Source organism: Anopheles aquasalis, chromosome 3 (genome assembly GCF_943734665.1).
Source record: "Anopheles aquasalis chromosome 3, idAnoAquaMG_Q_19, whole genome shotgun sequence".
In the NCBI taxonomy this organism is placed as follows: Eukaryota; Metazoa; Arthropoda; class Insecta; order Diptera; family Culicidae; genus Anopheles; species Anopheles aquasalis.
In genome coordinates, this window is record NC_064878.1 from 38,245,923 (window position 1) to 38,266,563 (window position 20,641).

A 20,641-nucleotide genomic window follows, 5' to 3' on the forward strand; every position below is an offset into this window, starting at 1 on the left:
CGAAGACGTGTGCTCTTCGACAGAGCTCTGCCAGAGGGCCTTTTTTATATGAAATGATAGCTTTGACAGCAGTGTTCGTTCGTTCGCGATGCTTTCTGTCCCTACACGGACGCGATCAAGTGTTCGCGATCAAGTTTTCGCGCACTTGTATGCGGATGACGTAAAAATACACACATTCGTCTGGTCGTCGCGAACCATTCGCTGAACATTCGCGCTCGTTTAGACGCAACTTTATTAAAAAGGGTAAGTCGTATGTGATACAGATAAAATAAAGTTAATTTACAGTTAAGATATCTTAAGATTTGGACAATGTCAAACAAAAAAACAAATCAACGGCTATTTCAGCTGCTTATTGATCTGATGCGAAGCAACAAAGACTTAGCAGCGACGGTGCACTACGAGCCAGGCTCCAGGAAAGGCCAACCGTCATTTTGGATTGTTTATTGATTTCGAAACTATTCGAAACAACGAGTTGAAGTTTCGAAAATCGAGCTCACAATCGACGAACCCTACAGTCGTCACGACTAGAGGCGTAACGACTGGGAGAATAAGCACCTACATGTAGCGGTTTGCCCTGCACATTCATCGTGACTTCACGCACTTCGTTGATACGCGCCTTAAGCGCTCAATTCTTCTTCAACTTGACGCGTGCCGTGGACACTCTCCTTAAGTGCTTTTCGAGCGCGTTCAAGCGCTCAGACACCACGCTCTTCTTTTCCATCTGCCGATATGAACAGACGTATTTTTCTACGCTCTCCCGAGTTTATCGTTGTTTGAGTTATATAATAAAATCAGATTAAAGCTTATATTTCCTGGCCTCAAAGTTAATTCATTAAAACGTGTGGGATGTACGGAGCCCCACACGTCTTTTGTCTTATGTCTTATGTCCAGAAGTAAAAAGTAAAGCATCATAAAGTCGACGAAAAGATCGTGGTTTTACACTTCGAAACCAGAATGAATCATCGAAAATTCCTATGCTATCGAAATCGCCTGTCCAGAATAAGCACCTTAATCAATATTTTTCAACTACACCCACAATCATTGCACTTCACTGTAGACCGCCCGGCTAGAGCGCACTGCACAACTGCACTACGCATCTTTCAAATAAATGTAAGGTGCTTATTCTGTAACTTTCGATTACGATGGCCTCAGGCGTTCGATTCATTTGGTTCATTTTATGTTCATTTGGTGTTCACGATCGCTTGCATGTCGAGTGCATTTTTGTGGTCGACAGCTGGCGTTCTGTTTACATCGAGCATCGAGCATCTGAAAAACAGTTATAGCGTCCTGATTGTGCTTCAATAATTTCTTTCTGCTAATCGTATACTATTATTACAAAGGTTAAGTCGTTTTTATACCGAAAAAAACAAGTTAATTAACAGTTTTTTTACTTCAAACTGTCATTTTGAATTGTTTATTGTTTTCGAAACGTTTCGAAATTCGCATGAATCATCGAACGCCTGAGGCCATCGCAATCGAAAGTTACAGAATAAGCACCTAAAATGTTGCAGAAGCGTTGCTCTTCTCTTTTCCCGTTCACACAAAGCATTTTCTCGCTCCTGTTAAGGCTTTACAGGAAACGAGAAAATGTTCTGTGTGAACGTGGTTATTCGTGGCATCAAAGGTGCTTATTCTGTAACTTGCGATTACGATGGCCTCTAGGCGATGATTCATTTGGTTCATTTTGTGTTCATTTTGGTGTTCACGATCACCTGCATGTCGAGTGCATTTTTGTGGTCGACAGCTGGCGTTCTGTTTACATCGAGCATCGAGCATCTGAAAAACAGTTATAGCGTCCTGATTGTGCGTCAATAAATTCTTTCTGCTAATCGTATACTATTATTACAAAGGTTAAGTCGTTTTTGATACAGAAAAATCAAGTTAATTCACAGTTTTTTTACTTCAAACTGTCATTTTGAATTGTTTATTGTTTTCGAAACGTTTCGAAACAACGAGTTGAAGTTTCGAAATTCGCATGAATCATCGAACGCCTGAGGCCATCGTAATCGCAAGTTGCAGAATAAGCACCAAAATCTTTTGCGCAGTGTGGAATCAAACTGAAAATAATGTCAAAAAACTAGGTGTTGCTATGTTTACGTCGTGCAGTGTAGATATGTTTATGACCGCACTTCCGATATTTCGATAGTTTACCGTCGAGGTTTCGAGGAAGAATACTTTCTCCAAAAATTGTTTAAAAGCAGCTCAAGAATTAATACTTGAACCATCGTGGTGTACACCTGAAACAGTAGTCATACACCGTTTCGGAATGGATTTTGCACCGTTTTTATGATTAAGCCAAATGGTATAAACCGGTCAAAATGGCGACAGCTGTCAAAACAGTTGTCAAAGTTCGGAAAAATGATCCAAGCAGTGTGTGTGAGGCCGTCGAGTCGGATAGGGCGAAAAAGTTCCGAGCAAGCCGTGTTCCGTGTGCGCCCCGAGTGGTACGGTGCAGAAGAATCATGGTGGCCAAGTGTTGAGAGCAAAAGTAATTTCACCATCGCAACAATCGGGCGGCCACCAGCCGAGGTCTGTCTACTTTTTGCTATTTTTCGTCGTTTGTTCAGTGGTCCCGTTGGGTCTTTGGTGCTATCGTCATCTTCTTGGCCAGCAAATCTCTGCGTGCGTGCGTGTGTTCGGTCACTTCTTGTTCTTTCGCGTTTTCACCGCATACGACACGGTGGGGTAGACGGGGGTGGTGAATTGTCTGGAGGCACTTCCCGTTCCCGAATGGACCGCGGTCTCCCCCCCCCCCCCTCGCCCAATCGTGCATAAAAAAGTGTCCCAAGTGAAAGGTTTTTCGTGAAGGAGATAAGCAACAATCACGAAAGGCGGCGAAGGTGGTGGAGCTGGCAAGAACGTTCTTGGATACAATTTTCCCCAGCGAGTGCCGCGTGTGTGGGTGTGGTGGGTCTCGTTTGGGGATAAAGCTTCCCCCGCCCCGCGATGCGGAAAGGTGTGTCTCGATGCGGGAAAGGGAGTGGCGGTGGAGCAGGGGCTCTGTTCGATTGTGAAGTGCGCACATCTCTCTGCGCCCAGCATCCAGCCCCTGGACCCCGCTGGTTGCTGCGGTTGCTGCGGTTTGCTTTTGTTTCTCGCCAAAACTGCGGCTTGCTGTGGCGTTATCGAAATGGTTTTTAATGAAATTGTTTTCCCTGCCTGCCGCAACTTCTGTTCATTTCTGTTTCAACAATTACCGCTCGCGAGTGTATTGGTGAGATTGCTGGTTGATGATGGGTGTTTCTATGCTTTCTATGCTGCTGCCCTCGCCTGCTAGAACACACGCACACAAGTGGAGGAAACATTTGTGTGTGTGTATGTGTGAGAAATATTTGTGCAAATTCTGAACGCTACTTCCTCCTGCCCAGACATGACGACACTTGGCTTCCTATCGGCGCCTTGCCCCCCTCCTCTTGGTTACTATTGATTCAATTGATTGATTCATTAGCGTGGATTTCATTAATGACCAAGGGGGCACGAGTTCACGCCTGCTGCTGCACCATTGTGCTTCTTTTTTTTTTCGTTAAATTCATTCTAAATTCCTCTTTGATAAGCGCCACCAAGCAGCGGTTCATTTCCTTCCGCAACAAATAGAAGCCGTTTGGCTGCCGGCGAAGGCGACGGCGGTGGCACTACTACACTACTACTAGTACAGCACGTGACGGTGTGTGAGTTTGGCGGTGGAGTTACTAGGAAAATCCTTTGCCACCGTCCGGTGGGTGGTGGCTGGGCAGGTTGGGACATGATAAATCCATCCAAGGTGCGTGCGGTGGGCATTAAATAGCTTTTTTCACCCTGCTCTCCCACAACCACACACATGGGCGCTTTAAAGCGTCCACGATGGAGTGTGTGATTATAGTGCGTAACGAGGAATGATGGCCTCTTCCGCAGGCGCCACCGCTGGTCGTTGTTTAGGAGGTTCGGCGGTATAACAACAACGATTCTTTCTCCTCTCAGCAACCTGAGTTGTGTTGAGTGTCGTAGCCGCAGCAGCAGCTAATAGTAACCGTGGGCGAAACCATCCCCGTAGCAACCGCATCAACCGGCCAGCGTGGACCGAAACGGCGGGTGTGCCGTAGAGTGTGTAGTGTGTGCCGCGTGCCCGGGCCACCGGTCCGTCGCCCCGGGTCTCGGATTTGTGTGCAAACCGCGAAACAGTGACAATCACGCAAGACACCGGTCGACGACGACGACGACGAATCCGTGTTCCAGTTAGTAGCCAGGCGCGCGCTGCCTGCAACGCAACCTTCCAAAATGGCGCACCAAATGTTGCCACCGTCGGTGAACTGCTCGCTGGATGATATCGATCTGAACGCGCTGAAGGTAAGTGTCTTCCCGGCGACTGAGTGGGGGACTTGTTTCGCTATCGCCCCTTTTCGCATTCTTCCTCTCGCAATCAGGGTGTGGTTGTCTCTAGTGTTGTCTCCTCTCCAGCCTATGTGTCATTCGCGTCATCTCTGCCAAAAGCAAGCGCGTGACAGCGAATTTGTTTCACTTTCGTGTTTGATGGTTTCGTTTTTGGTTGCTTTTCCGGGAACTCCGGATGGAATGGTTCCTTTCCCTCTCCAATCCTTTCTCGCATCGCCAAGCGTCACACTTTCCGCCCATCTCGTTGGCGTCCGTTCCGTTCTGCATGGTTGCTTTGCTACCGGCCCTCCGGGGGGACCGGTTCCATTCCATTTAACGACCTTGAACTCGCCGCCATGAAGCCTATGGTTAGTGGTACCGGTAGGATAACTCTTCCAACGTGGAAAACAGATACCCGGGATCGAATTCGGGATTCCAATATGCATCCCATAAGAAGGGACACCATGGAAACCGATTAGAGCAAGGTGGGGGAAAAGTGCGATTTGAGGTTGTTGGAGCACAGAGTGCCGTAATGTTGGCAACACTTACTAGGATTAGTAAATTATTGGATAGTTCACTTTGAGATGTAAACATTGCTTTACAAAGTGCGAGAGCTCAGAAAAAATAGGTAAAGACTGTTTTTCATCTAAATGATGTAAAATGCTTACCAACGGTAATCGTGTTTTAGTAAACAAAGTAATAATTTTCAGAAAAGTATTATTGTGCTTTTTGTAATTACTACCAATGACTAGCAAATGTAGTGACACAAACTTTTATTCGTTTTCGTAGTCTTGATTTATTTGGTCCTTAAAAGCGCCGAAATCTAGCAGTGGGGCATAAGTACGAACCAGAGAAATCATGCACTTGTTTTTTTCATTGATTCATTGTTTTCATTGACCGAATTCGTGAAAATTTTCAATAATCAGAGACCTGTAAAGCAACAAATCGATTCAAAAATTGATTTTTAAAATTGCAAAAAATTAACGAAAGGCAAGACTTTTTTATTTTTACAGCAGTAAAATGGGACCCTCTAACCATTGATCTGATGAGAATCGGAATTTTATTTTAAAAATATGGAAAAGTAAGAAAAATCGTACTTGCAGGTTCAAGAACTACTGGGATGCTTTGGCAAAATGATCAGCAATGATTTAAAATGGAAAGCGGAGGCAAAAACTAGTGCCGGCAGCGATGCAAGTCTCAGGAGACTGGCTGAAAGATAGTGTACATGTCGAGGAGTGATCCAACAATCACTTCCAACAGGATTAGGGATGCATTGGACTTGTCTGCGAACACAGTAGCAGTCAGGGGACGATTAATAGAAGCTAATCTGTACGCACGAAGTCCCCGTAAAGTACCCTTGTTGACGAATCGACATGTTGCAAACCGTCTTAAGTTTTCAAAAATCCACGTCGACTGGTCCAAGGAAAAATTACGCAATGTTTTGTGATCTGACGAATCCAAAATAGTGTTGTTTGGACCAAAATACCGTCGTTAGTACGTAAGACGTCCATTTGCCTCAGAATTTCGACCACAGTATACGGTAAGGACATTAAAACATGAGGGGGCCAATATAATAGTATGGGGATGTTTTTCCTGCTATATTGCCTGGCCATTTTATCGTATACCAGGCATCATAGACTATCATGCATACATCAGAATCATTGTCTGGGTCATGCTTCCTTATGCTGAAGACGAAATGCCATTGAAATTATTATTTCAACAGGATAATGAACCTAAACATACTAGTAAACGCGTACAAGCGTGGATTCAGCCGAAGAACATCGAGGTTATGGAATGGCCAGCGCCGTCTCCTGATCTCAATTCCATTGGGAATCTATGGGTGGATGTCAAATGTGCTGTTTCGGAAGCAAAGCCGATGAAAATGGAAGAGTTTTGGTCAGTAGTTCGTAAATCGTGGGCTGCGATCCCTGTCCCTCGATGTCAAAGACTTGGAAGCTCTATGCCTAAGCGATGCGCCTCTGTAATCAAGAATAAAGGCTATTTTACAAAGTATTGAAGTGGAAAAAACAATATCAGTACCACGGAACCTTTTTTTCTTTTCAAATTTGATATTCTCGAGTTAAAATACTAGGAATGGTGAAACACTGCTATTTTTTTGAACAGCTACTTTTTTAGGTATTTTAAAATTGCCCTTAGTAATGGGCTGATTTTAAAAAGTAAACTATGCATTCTTATTTAGTTTTGTTCCTTTTTGTATACACAACAAACAGATTTCGCATCGATTCATGAATTATCATTTTATGTTACTTTTTTGCTGTTGAACCACCCACTGCTATTATTTTGAACACAACTGTAAATGTGTTTCAGTTTTTTTGCCTGACCCTGTACTAATAAAAGAGCAAAGATTGAAATACACTGAAACTGTGCACACATGATTTCGTAAATAACTGCTGCATTTTAAAGGATCGCACTTTTACCACACGACATTCGCACAAGTTTAACCATTGTCATTTGATAGTTGAGCTAGTACTTTTCCAGTAGAGAGGTTAATAGTTGTAGAATAAATCAATGCTTTTTTTATAAAAATAAAATCCACCAAGGTCGCTCTTTTGCCCCACCTCACTTTATGTTTGTTTCCTCCAACTGAAGAGAAGAATCACACCCGGGATTCCGTGCAGGAGAGTACACGATAACGAACCCCGGGCCGATATGACCGACAAAAATCGGAAGAAAAGAAAAGATAACATCAAAACAAATCTCAGTGCAAAGCATAAACGCACAACAGCACCATGCCTGTCACGCACGCCCAAACACACGGACCAGGTGGATGAGTATGGTGAAGAGGATCAGGCCTCTCCAGGCACACGCGCGCCCGCCATTATGCGTCGATGCGCCTTCACCATGGCCGCCTGTTGGTTTGGGCTGTGTACCAGCAGCGACAGACAGAGCCACTCCAAGGTAGTAGCTAACGAGCAGATGATGGATTTATGGCGGCTCCCGGCTCGGGCGGTTTATTTATGCTTTGGCCGATAATTTATCGGCCGATCCGGCCTCCTGCCGCCCGAAGTCTAATTGCCCCGAATCATCCGGCCTCCGGCTGGCCACCAGATAAATCTCTCCCCGTAATTCGTGTACTTTCCTGAGAGTTTCAAGCCATGGTTTTTTAGTCACCGCGTCGGTCGTCGTTAGTCCCTTTCTTTAAAAAATAATTTTTACTTTTAATTGATATTTCTTTCAAATAAATCACCCAAAAGACAGTCGGTCTTTTGCCGCGATAACGACGGACGGAGAGACGGGAGGATCATCTGTGGGGTATCATTAACGAAAGGGGGCCCCACTGGCACACAACTCCCCACCGGCACCGGGGTGTGCGGTCTCTGTTGTTTTTTTTCTGTGCTGGCTGCTGGCACATTGCATTCGCGTCGATCACTAGCAACAATCCACTCCAAAAAGGCACACACAGCGAGTGTAGTAGTACGGGCGTAGAAAGCGGAAAGCGCATTTCTCTCTCACCGGAAATGAGTTCACGAGCGGCCGGTCTCGTGCCTCACGCGCGCGCACTGCTGCTGCTGCGGCTGTGCCTTCGATTCATATTTTGAATCCGCTAATTATTATGAAACCACCGTTCGCTCTGAATGGCGAATGGGGAGATGGCTTCGATGCCGAACGAGAGGGCTCTGTGGCCACAATGAAGGGGCGGGGAGTTGGAGTGTGCGCCTATGCGGCTGTTGCTCCATCACGACGCGTCGTTCCCAAGACGCAGAGGGCGCTCTGCGGCTCACGTGCAAAGGAAAGGTGTTGCCAGCCACCATGGGATGGGAGGGTTTTGTGATAAGAAAACATTCTCCGAAAACTTTCCCATCCAAAAGGGGAGCGGCAGAGAGGGTGGCCAACAGACAATGCGGTTCCCAAGACGTGCGGCGGCAGCAACCCTTACCCTTCAGCATCCCGAATAGTAGTTGCGTCGTCGCCGTCGTCTTCATCGTCGTTGGGCCTATGAAGAATGTGGTAATGTTTTGTGAAAAACCGCCCCCCCGGACCTTCTCGCGAACTCTGTGATAATGGGTGGAAAGTAAACGATGCCACCAACGCTGGTTCGCATCTTCAACCCCTTCTTGGCGCACGCGGTTGATGGCCTCCGCAGCAAGAAGGGACCTAGCTTCTTGGCTTCGGACGAGACGCGGGGGGAAGGCGAATGTTTGCCTCATTATTGCGCCAGTGCCATCTTTAAAAGATCAGAATTAATAAGCTCTCGGAAGGGGAGACCCCGGGCGCGGTTAAGACCGGGAATGTCCGCGAAACAATCGGGCATGATTTATCAGAGAGAGTCAGCGCGTGGTCCATCCTAATCCATGTGACGGCGCAACAATGTCGAATACCGCGATGAAGAGATAAGTTGCAATTAGAATCGGGTATTCGCCTGGACACATTAAGATCGCCACGAATGTTGTGCCGATTTATGGTTAATCGTTCATCAACAACCCCCAAGGTCAACGTCCCATGATGAGCTGTTGTGTATCGTTCGTTGTCACTAGTTGTTGAATTTTCCACAGAAGCGCTGGTAATCAGCTTTAGGAAAAACAAAAATCAACTTAAGAATGTTGATTTGTCACTTGGTGAGACGCGAGAGTGTTGATGATGATAGATGCTGGCTAATGAACGCGAATCAAGTTCAAAGTAACTGTATGGCGAAAATGGCGAAAACATTTTCTAAAACAATACCTTTAATCGTGTAAACATGTTCCACGCAAGAGAATGATCTTCACTGGTTTGGCCGTGCTTGGCTGGCGGCTTCTGCAGTGCTCAACCCTCTCTAGTGAGTGGTCTGTGGCTGGCCCAGTTGGCCCCCCGCGGTCTGGTCGGCCTGACTCGTGACTAATTTTATCGCGCTGACACACCACACGCCATCCAACTGACAGAAACACGGCAGCCGGCCCTCTTGAGGACGACGGATACACCGTCTCTTCAGTGTCGTTGTTGTTGTTGTTGCTCCACAACTTTCGCAATGCCTTCGAACTGAAAATGCGCCTCGCAGAACATTTCCAACAGCATCTCGTGGTGTTGTTGAGCTGGTGGAACATGTTCTGTGTAATGTTTGGTCAGGTTTAGCTAGGTTAAGATTTGGTGTGGAATTTGCTGGTTATGGATTGCATTTTAAATTAAAGGATTATGATTCAAATCGCTGCTTTTTGTCTTGTATGTGAACTGCTCACAAAAATGTTTGTTATTGCAGTTAAGGGGGTGCTTTGGTAATTTCTTACCAAAACAAGAATCCTTTTTGATGATTTTTTGTGACGTAACCATTGAACCTTATTCTTTCAAATGAATGGCATATTAAACTACAACTTTTGAAGGATATTTAGTACTATTTTGGGGAAAGTTTATTAAACATTTCATCAATGACATCAAGTTTATGAAGGTGCGTCTGCGAAAAGGTACTTTTACCGGTGCCCATCGTAGCTGCGTGATGGGTCATCAGAAAAATAGAAATCAATATTCTTTTGATATATTGTATGTTTATCCAGGTAGTCTTCTCGAGTTTTTGTTGATATTCCAATTTTTCGATTTTTGTCAGATTTTTGAAGTTCAAACAGTGATGCTTTTTGCGATTTTGCCTAAAAACGAGATTTACATAATTATTTAACAAAAAGGATCATTAATGTTTATGGAATCTTTACGGAGCTACCTGGCAAAAAGTGTACAGATGATGTGTAAAAAAATTCAAATCGATCGGTCCAGTAGTTTTTACAGTACGATGGGCACCGGATCTGAAAACTTGCGCCTTGTATAAAACGAGGATTTTCAAAAATCTGTAACTTGGTCAGTTTTGCTTCGATTGATCCAACAATTTTATACAATATTCTTGAAAGAAGCAGCATTCAGGGAAAAAAGTTAAAAATATGCGTCACAAAACAAAATTAAATACCGAAGACCCCCCAAAGGATATAAACACGGACAAAAATGTAAAATGCAGGTAAAACTTTGCAGGTCTGTTAAATTGGATAGCTTCATGTATCGTCATAACAATCTTATACCCTCAGTAAAATGCGAAAAGTTTGTGAGAATTTCCACTTTCTCATAAAAACGAGATTTTTGAGCTGAGGTTTGTATTCTTGTAGATGCAGACGAAACTCTTAGGGGGTTACATTCGTTGACTCGTTCTCGACGATCACGCTCAATCACGAGCAAAGGGGAACTCCTCTGAATCTGGCAAAGAACGCTCTTCCATTGAAGTATCTGATATGAAAAATGATGATTCTCGACTTTTATTACATGCACTTCATAGTCATTCTGAACTTCAAAAAGTTCTTTGTTCTTTGTTTGTCCTGAGACATTCAGACATATTGTTTTTTATACGTGTTGGATTACAAATATGTTGCCATCATTGACTATGGCGTGAGCCTACATATTGGAATGTTCTCTTCTTTTATGGTTTTGTCATAGAGATACTGCTTCAACTATTTTTGAATAATGCTATATGAATCTAACAACTTAAGGGGATGGTGCTGCCAATCGATTGTCTCCATTGGAAGAAGGACGGCAGGAAACGCACGACGTTTTTCCTCTTTTCCACAGTAAATCGCCAGATTGTCCCAATTTTTGTCTTATATCACTTTCATTCGTGACAAAAGCCCGGTAATGCGTGTAGTGTACTAAAGCAGAATGTATTTGCAATCAGTTTGGAACAGCAATAAATTGCGCGTTTGGTGAAAGTGGGATTTGTGGTGGTTCCGCTAGCACCAAGCAAAGCCCGCCCCGAGGTGCCGTCTTCCTTCCTTTTCCTCGCGATGGTTCACTGCGGATGATACCGATCATCGCGCGGCCCCCAAGGATTCCCGCAAATTCGCAAACCCCCCCCCCCCCCCCGGGGGTGCCTGAAATCGGTTCAATAATGGGTAACAAACGTAATAGACGGTATTTGGCTAACCTCTACTCCTCTCCCCCCTCCCACCACCCTGTAATCGGTTTCATAACGTATCATTTGAAAATGATGACCAGACCACCATTGGAAACTGCGATTGATCGCGGGTGTAATAAGATGCGATCGCTTGGGTGAAGATTAGATGATTCACGCATCGTTTTCGTCTCTCTCGTTGTGGCAATGGAAGGAATTCCCAAGTATTTGAAGAAATCATTCCAGCAGCGAACAGTACAGCGGTGGTTTGTATTTGCCTTTCAGTTGATGATATGGTCGCTGTTTGGCTAGATGGCTACCTGTCCCCCCCCCCCCCCCCCCGTGTAGCCCTGATTCACTTTACGATGCCACCATCTCCCCTACAAACCACTGAATGATACCATCAGCTCTCCACAGAGACTATCGCTGTCTTATCACACACTCACTACGATGTTCATATTTGCCAGTTTGCCAGCAATAGCACTGGTTTGTTACCTTCATATCTAAAAGGCACCCCAACACCGAGCGCAACCGAGCAGCGACTTGTGAGTCACTTGTTGGGGCGATCAAGGACGATCGATGGTTGTTGTTGCTTTCCTCCACCCGTACACACAACCAGACGACGGATGCCATCACCATTCGTGTGCCACGGTCACGAGAAGTTTGCTCGATCCGCTCGATGGGGAATGACCGCTTGTCTGTGAGTGTGAGTGCGTTTTTTTTTTGTTGCGATTTCTTGGCCGCTCGGCCGCGTCCGGTCTCGAGGCCGAGGAAAAGATGATTGCCTTGCGCGCGAACCCATTTCGCGAATGCTCGTGACGCGATGCTGCTCTTTGTGATGCTTAGAACGAACGGTGGTGATCGCTGCTACCGTTGCCGTGGTGTCTCCATTGCTCTCTAAGGTTGATTGGGGGTTCCCTTGGCCCCCGGAGGGGGAGAGGAGGTACATTCCATCACCCGCCCCATGTAATGGATGGCGGACACGGACGCATCGTATAGGGCCTTAGGAATCGATACGAGCTAAACATACGTGCTGTATCATCCTTCTCTCGAGTCTCTCCTCTCGAGACACTCTATCCACACGACGACGACGATGACGGTGACACGACTTTTGGCCACTTTTCCACGAAACGCCGTGTCGCCTTTGCTGCTGTTGACTCTTTTCCCCTCCTGGTCATTCAAAATGCAATATGATGCTCGTGGTTCGCTTGGGCATTGCGTGCGCGCGTCGTAGTGCTCCTCTTTGATTGCCAGTTCTTATCAGCGTTGACTGAACGAACGACCAACCAACAAGCCAACCAGCACGACGATCAGCCGTTGCTGCACGTCCGTTCGGAACAGCAGTGCGATGGGTCACCGTGGGCCCAGGGATAGGAGCCTATCGTCGTCACATAATGCGCGGATAAAATTTGAAAACAAAAACGAAAAAAAAAAAAACGAAACTCTATGCGGATGAGAAAAAAAGGGGGTTAGAGAGAGATGGTCGGGGGAGGGGGCATAAACTAGAAGAGGGGGGACGACAGAGAGGTGGAGGCGAACGCACGAAGACGACAAACGCAGTCGTCGTGATAAGCCAACGAATGAGTGAGGAGTTGAGGCAACAAAAAAAAAACGTGAGCGCCTGATAAAAATGTCCAGCTGCTGGCGGGGTGCACGTCAGCGACCCCGATCCATGGGGCAATCAAAGCTGCTCCCCCCTCTCTGGGGACGATAAGTGTCGCCTGCGCGTCGCTGAATGCAGCCTGAGACCATCGCTGCTAAAGGGTGCCACGGAACGCGGAATAGATGTTGTGCATGATTTTTTTTTTTTGGTGGGTCCCTTGAATTTTCGGTTCGGTTGGTTCTTGGCTTCCGTTATGCGTCGAATTGTCGGGGGCCCCTGTGTGCGTGTCACGGTACTGTCCCGCTTACCCATTCACCACACTCTCTCGGAATTGATAGTCACTTTGTTGTCGGTTATGTAAATTGAACGAGGCCCCCTCCCCGTTGTGTCGCCGCATGGTTCGTAGAAGAAGACCCAAGACTTTACATTTTTGAATTAATCTACCGGCGCCAGCGCCAACGGTATTACCGCGTGAGGTTCGCATGTTATGCGCATATCCGATGACTCACGACGACGGTGCGATCGGTGAATCGGTGTTGGCTGTTGCTGCTGCTGCACTTTGCGTCACTCGTCGTGGCGCACCGCGGTTGCGTTTTGGAATTTCGCAGAAAGTCCAAACCCTGTCATCGGGAAGCTACCGTCTTCTGCTGGTCGATGGCGAGCGAGATTTGTGTTCCCCTTTCCCGTTCACCGGGAAGTCTCTCGTGTTCCGCTTAGTCATCCCGGTGCGGGTCCGACGTCAGGTAGCGGCAGAATGGGCGCCGAAACCGATAATTAGTCTACTTTCTCGATGCCCAGCCCGTCGCCGCCAGCCTGGCGACGGTGATTAGCGAATGATGATGAGTAATGGAGGGGGGGGGGGGGGGGGGGGGGGGGACGCTTGAGAGGACACAAAGTGAAACATAGGACCATGGATCGTGGTCTTTAGGTTGTTGATTCCGATATGGTCGAGTTTTTAAAATGATCTGCCGGTTCCCGGATCATTCGGAGCCACACGTGCTACGTTCTTCCATGTTAATGATCTTTTAAATGATCGTGTTGTGTATGACACTGTACAGAACTTGTACTTCCTTGCGCTACTTAGAGGATCACAAAATTCACCTTCGCTCGTGACCCACATTCCGACGAGATTCGACCTTCGCGAGTGTTCTGTCGGACACTGCAACCAACACGCGCAAAACAATGCCTTCTGCCTACGAGATACACCTTGACCATCCTCCCCCCAAAAAAGGGGACACGGGCGGACGGGGACAATTCATCCATTTTCCAGTTGCACCGTTCCGGTGTTAAGGTCTTAAACAAACGACGTTGATCGACAGTGCGCTGGTGGTTGCGTTGGTTGATCGCACCCCATGGTATGTCCGGGAGCGCATTTTTATTGTTTTGTGAACTGAATCGGCCACCGGGGTGGGTGTTGGTCATAATAAAGGTTATGGGCTCTGTAAAAGGTCACTCGGTTTAACCTGCTTTTGGACAGGTGGACAACGGCCGAAGGCAATCACCTTCACACCCGCCGGTAAAGACCTCTTTTGGGCTGTCGATTGACTTCCCCCAATTTGCCGTACATGTCAATGGCTAGGCAGCATTGAAAACACACCCGTCTCGTCGCAAGGCCACAGCGCAAGATGCGAATGCTGGTCAGTGGTGCCCTACGCCATCAATTGTTTCCGTTAGCAATGCATTTCCACTTCCCCCTTAGTTCACTGCATGTTCCCCCCCCCTTCGCCGGTTGATCGTTACCTACGGAATTGCATTACGCTGGCGGAAACCTCGTCGTTCTGTGCACCGAAATCGATTTGAAAATTGAATTCCGCTTCACGGTTCACAACAACCGTGAGCGTGGTTGGGTGTGTAAATGGTTGGAAATAGAATCTCTGCAAACCACCTCCTACCACCCATATCTAGGTCGCCGCATGTAGTGATGATAGTGTATTCCGGAGTAAACAAATTTTAGAACGCAAAACCGCACATCATCAGGAGGGATGGTGCGGGGGGATGCAATCCGCAATGTGGTTTTCAGCGGGCCAATGCAGCCCCAAAAGTCAATATATGGGCCCCAATCACACCTCTCACCAACTGTTGCACAACAACTAATGGTTCTTTTTTTCTTTCTCCTCTCTCTCTCTCTCTCTTTCCGTCTCTTTGCAGGATCCGGCAGGCATCTTTGAGCTGATCGAAGTCGTCGGAAATGGAACGTACGGACAAGTGTACAAGGTACGGTGTCGGGTGTCCAGAACGCCACAGCATTTCACTATCTCCTCCTGCGGGGTTTGGTCCGGTGGTGTGCACTGTGACCACTGACTGGTGTAGCTAAGTTGTTTTCGTTGGCACGGAGCGTCCACCCGGAGAGATCGCCAGAGTAAACTAGTTCACATGATGATGATGCATATCACGCTGCTGGAGAGGAGTAGTGTGTACAGACATTACTACAGCACGTGCAGTGCAGTGTCATCGGCAGCGTTGCTCATTTTCCGGATCTAAATATAAACGAATGGAACGCTCCGGAACTGCTGTGCGCGAGAAGGAGGCGCAATTTGGCGTTCAAATGATAATCGCAGGCGTACGACCTGCTGTGCGCTCCGGAGAAGGAATGATACTACATCGTGGTAGAGGAATTGTCTGATTCAAAGACAAGCACATAAAGAAAAATACTTTTTTTTTGTGCATTCCCTTCAAAATGCTGGAGAGGAAGAGAATGCCTTATCCGCGAGGGTGGCAATGATTCCCAAATGAATTGTAAAACCCTGAAATAAGTTCGATCGAGATGACTCATCGGTCTCTTCATCTGTTTGTTTACGAGCAGCAGCAGCAGCCGCAGCAGCAGCAGCCGCAGCAGCATTGGTATCATCACCGACCAGCTACCAGCAAACCAGCCAAACAACCGACTATGTTCTTTGCGACACTCAGACACACTCGTTCGTTTGGTTCGTTCGAGGCTTTTATGACCCCTTTGCAACTGCTCGACGACGCACTGGGAATGGGTTGTTGCAGAAGCATAAGAAGCCAGCCGACGGTGATGCCCCGAAAGATGTAAACAAAAGGAAGACGAGGGGAGGAACGGGAGTTGGGAAATGTATCCTCTTGTATCTTGTATTTATAAAATCATTCTCACGCGAGCATATGGATCACTGTCGGTCGGTCGTCGGTCGTGCAGTCGCTGGTGTTTGTTTGCGATCTTCATTAGCGTGCCTGCCTGCCTGCCAGCGCCGCCGGTCTGATCTGATCCGGCGGCCGTCGTTTTCGTTGATGAATCACTCGATCCTCCTGCGCTCACCTGCGCATCTCGAGTGTGTGCGCGGAAAGGAGAGAAGAATGTCACGACCCACGGGAAGTGGTGCTCTCTGTACCTTGGGTTCGTCTCCCCAACTATCATCATCATCATCATCATCATGGTGATGATCATCCATTCAGCTTCATCATCATCGTCAAGCAGGTTTTCTATCCGTTGTCCGTTATTTTCGTCACAACAAACGAGGCAACAAGCAGCTCGCAACAACTACTCGGGTTTTATGTGTGCCTAAGGAATATGCGCGCGCGCTCCCGTGTGTGTCTGTGTCCGTTGATCCATCCAGGCGATGAAACATAACACGGAGCTGGCCAATGAACTCGCTGCCGGCCGTGCCGCCCCGCTGGTGTGACCGGCACAAGAGGGAAGGTGTCTCTACGCTACGCATATCGACGAGAGTCCCAGTCACCGATCGATCTGATGCGATGGCATGGCGATCGCGTACATAGTGCCTGGTGTTTAGTGGCCACGAAAGTCAGAAAGTCTAAACGGGAGAACTGTTCCACAGTGCGACGGGTATGTCATCAACGATCGATAGATGACGGTGGGGTGGCACGGAGAGAGGGTGATGATGACTTCCTGGGCCTCGTGTTGTGGTGGTGCTGCTGCTGCTTCTGCTTCTGCTGGTGCACCATGAGCGTCGAGGGTCGCTGCTAGTCATCTATTTTAATGCGCTCCGGCTTGGAAAGCATATCATTATGGGAGGCATAGATCGCGGTGCTCTATACAACCAACAGCTTGGAGTGTGCCACTAGCGGACATCTAGGCGTTGTTTGGATTACCGCAATTCAGCAAATGGGCCAATAGAATGCGGGGCGCGGCACTCCCGGCTAAGCTAATCGACGGTGCTCTAATCACCTTGACTTTGACCACGTTCCCCACTGTGAGCCAACATTCTTGAGAGGAGTTTGGCCTTCGTGGCGCGCTCAGAACGCATCAGCTGCTGCCACCCTGGTGGCTGGTTGTCGATTTGACCGTTCGACTATTTTTGCGGTCCCGAGCAGCTCTCCGGAGACCGACACTGGTGGTGTGGCTCCTGTTCAACCGGTCCAGCCGTCCGGTGCTCCCGATTCTCTTTTTCAGGGGGTCGCTGTTCCTCCCCCTGAACTCGTCCAGACCGGTTTCACGGGTTCGCTTTAACGTCTTGCGGCAGTTGCATCCACCACCACCACCACTCTGCGGTGATGGTTGCCATTGTGTGCCACACGTCTCATCAGTGAAGGAGGAACCAGAAGCGTTGGAATACGGAGTGTCTAGTCGTCGGGAGACGAGAATCTTTCGCCCCATTCCTAGGGCGATCCAAGGGCGGCTATCGCGGACGATGCTGCCAACCCCGCCGTGAGGTCGTTAAGGTTCAACCACCACCAACCGGCGAACCAACCGATAGCCCGATCGGTCGTCGTCGTTTGTTCTACTCGATGGCACCGATGAGAGAAAGAGAGAGAGAGAGAGAGGATGCTTTGTATGAATGCTTGCTCCACTAGCCGTGGCCAGCAGACGTGTCCAAATGCGCATCTTTCGCCTGGAAAAGATCCTTACTTATTCATTTGGTGAACTGGATCGGTGAGCTACTGTATTCTATTGCAAATACCGGATCATATAACGCACACATTTAGGCCAAGTCCATGGACTAGTTTGTTTCAGTAAAACACGTCCCCTCGTGAATCGTGAACCCCTCCCGTCAAGATAAGACAGCATGCTCCATTATCACCTTGACTACGATGACGTCTTGACGTCGTTCCGTCGTCCTGTCTCGCGTCTCGTTCGAACAGAACCCGCTGAAGCTCGGTGACTGGCCCCCTTAAAAGGACCTTGATGGTGTCATTATTCCAGGCGCTCCAAAAATGCAAAAATAGAATTCCTCCACTGGGTGTCTGTTGGTCTCCGAAGGGACCAACTACTTCGAACACTCTAGGTCCTTGATAACGGGGGAGCCACGGTGACACCATTTTTCCCGAAAAGCCACAGCGCAAAAATATGCTGTTTTTGCCAAACTAACTGCGCAGCTGAACCTTGACAAAATTGGGACACGACGGTATATTAGCTAGGATACTCCAAAGGATTGGCAGAGCAGTTTCGCTTGAATAGTATCGATTACCTTTGTGCTCTGTGCCAAGAGTGTTGGCGCTGCTGGTGTTTCATGGAATGACATCTTCCCATCTCATAAAGAGGGAGAGAAGTCGGTTCGCTGTGAGTCGCTGACAAAGTTCGTTCTCCCTAGAGAGGGGGGCGACATGATGACACACTCCAGCACATAGACTCCAGTCTACCACCATGAACGTGGCAAGTGGAGACAAAATTAGAAACGCTGCGGTGCATCGCTCCTATTGCTACATTTCCTTTCGTTCTTGTTTGTTTTTTGTTGCATGTTGTGTGATGCATCTCTCTTCATCGCGACGCGAGTGCATATAGTTTGCTGTGGTGCAAATCGTGTGCAGCTCGTTGTTTTTATTACGATCGATGACCTCATGTTTCGCCTGCACGTCGCTACCTTCCGTGCTTGTGGCTCTGTCCTACCTTAGTGGTTTCCCCCGTTTCGCGAGACTCGCCTGGGCCTGGAGAAGAAGGTTTCCAGACAAGAGTTGGGGATATTATTTAGTGTGTGCGTGCCGAGAGTGCACATTGCATTAAGATGCGATGCGATGCGTGGTTCTCTCGGTCGACGGTCGCAGCGTCAGCGGTCGTGTGGTGTGTGGTGCACATGCATTTACATGCAGCCCCTGTACGTACTGTCTGCCGCCGGTCGTACACATCATTCCGGCGGAGAGATTCCACCGTCAACACATCAACAACGGGGTGTGTACGGTACGTGCTGCCTTTTTGTGCAACCGGAAGGATACGGACGACGCCGTCGTGGCCACGAGACTATCGAAGTACCGATTTGGTTGGTGTTCTCGTACTCTACTCACTGGTTTCGGCGAGCCAAAGGCGGTGAGCGAGAAGAGGAATGTCTGGCTGGCTTCTGCTGCTGGTTTTGTGCTATAGCTGTGCCTCGCTGATGCGGTTCTCTTCACGGTTATTCGTGACTTTGCTAACCCATTTGGAGCTTAGATGCTGTGGAATGGGCATGTTGGTGCAAGTAGATATTACAATGTTATTGATGAAGTGTTACAAGTGTCTGAGCATTTCATCCTAAGAGTTTGAGTTTTAATGCTAAAAAAAGCTGTAGGTTCCAGCTTTGTGTTGGAGTTTTTGGGATAACCTAAGTTAGTTACAGTATTTAATTTATTTAATGAAGTAATTTTGACATGTTTGAAGCCATTAAATTAAGAAAAAAACGAGTAAAGGTATGGCTATTTTATATGATGGAATGTAATAACATCAATTGTAACAGATAGCTTATGATTAAAATTATGTTGCTGTGTGGAAAATAGCTGATAACATTCAATACTCCCAATCAGGTGCTACTCCACATAGTTGTTTCTTTTATCTCGTATCTGAAGAGCCTGTTTGTTGAAATGATTGTAATATCTTGATTGCCAATATGCAACACTAGTTCTTCTCATTCTTACTCTCTTTCCTTCGTCCTTTCCTAGTTCAAAATTGTTGCTATTTGTTCTTTCATTGAGTGAAGTTGGACAGTATTTATTTCAAAATGTATCCGTAATCAAATATAAGTCAAGTTTTATCTCTAAATTTGCAATTTATTTAAAATACTACATTTAAAACAAACATTTATCCTTCCAATTGTCTGGGAATGCGTCGTATCAGGCATGTTTTTTGCCTAGAGATTGGTACATTTGGTAATTTTTTGATGACTTCATCCAACTATTGCTTTCCAATTGAAATAAATATTGGACCATTTTTGGCGTAGATATTTTCATAACATGAAGAAAGGCATAAAGAAAGGGTTTATATAATGCCTTAATCCACTGATATTGTTGCATTGTGCACTCTCCTGATCACATGTTTTAGGTCATCATGAATTCCTAGTAATTTTGGTTCGATAATTAATCTATGGCGGTCATAATATACTGTTACTTACCACCGCTGCGATGAACAATCCCAGTTGAGTTGTTGTCCCCTACGCACAGCCACTCGAATTACCAGCATGCCGGCGAAAGTGAGACGTAAACATATGGTGGTAACCTAATACTAGGTCTGTCAGCGGTTCGGTTCTCTCCTGCCGTACGTCGAATTGACTGGATAGAATGCCTCGACCCTTTTCTTGCCGATCGAATGTACTCAACTAAATATTAGGAAAAACGGGAGTCTCTAGCCAAACACCACCCAATAGAGGGTGAGCTACCGGACCCTCTTCTGATCCTCAATCGCGCATCGTGACGGCCGGAAAGTAATGATGCAATTTGTATAAACGCATATTCGATTAAGATATTGACCCTTGGCGAGACTTGGTCTGGCCGCGTGACTAACTATTCTCCTCTTATTGATGGAAATCGAAACATGAGGGCGAAAATGACGAAACCCGGCACCACCACTACTCCTGCTGCGTAGGTCTTGGGGGTCAATTGGAAGCAGCAACCCAGAGACGAACGAAATTACTGTTCTCCTAATCCAACGTTCCAGTTTCTTGTGGGTTTGTGGTCTG

At 47.1% G+C, this 20,641-nt stretch overlaps 1 protein-coding gene across 16 annotated transcripts in view; it reads left to right on the forward strand.

Moving 5' to 3' along the window:
- Positions 1-2,380: 2,380 nt before the first annotated feature.
- LOC126578534 (serine/threonine-protein kinase mig-15) overlaps positions 2,381-20,641 on the forward strand; it is a 41,574-nt gene continuing 23,313 nt past the window's right edge. For 11 of the 16 annotated variants that reach the window (XM_050241207.1, XM_050241200.1, XM_050241209.1 and 8 more), the window contains exons 1-3: positions 2,389-2,529; positions 3,958-4,323; positions 14,955-15,020. In XM_050241207.1, coding sequence (XP_050097164.1) covers positions 4,255-4,323; positions 14,955-15,020 — 135 coding nt within the window. In that variant the 5' untranslated portion in view covers positions 2,389-2,529; positions 3,958-4,254. Of the gene's footprint in view, positions 2,530-2,595; positions 2,957-3,891; positions 4,324-14,954; positions 15,021-20,641 lie in introns of those variants that run through there. The other 5 variants (XM_050241196.1, XM_050241195.1, XM_050241197.1 and 2 more) reach the window with 5 other exon arrangements.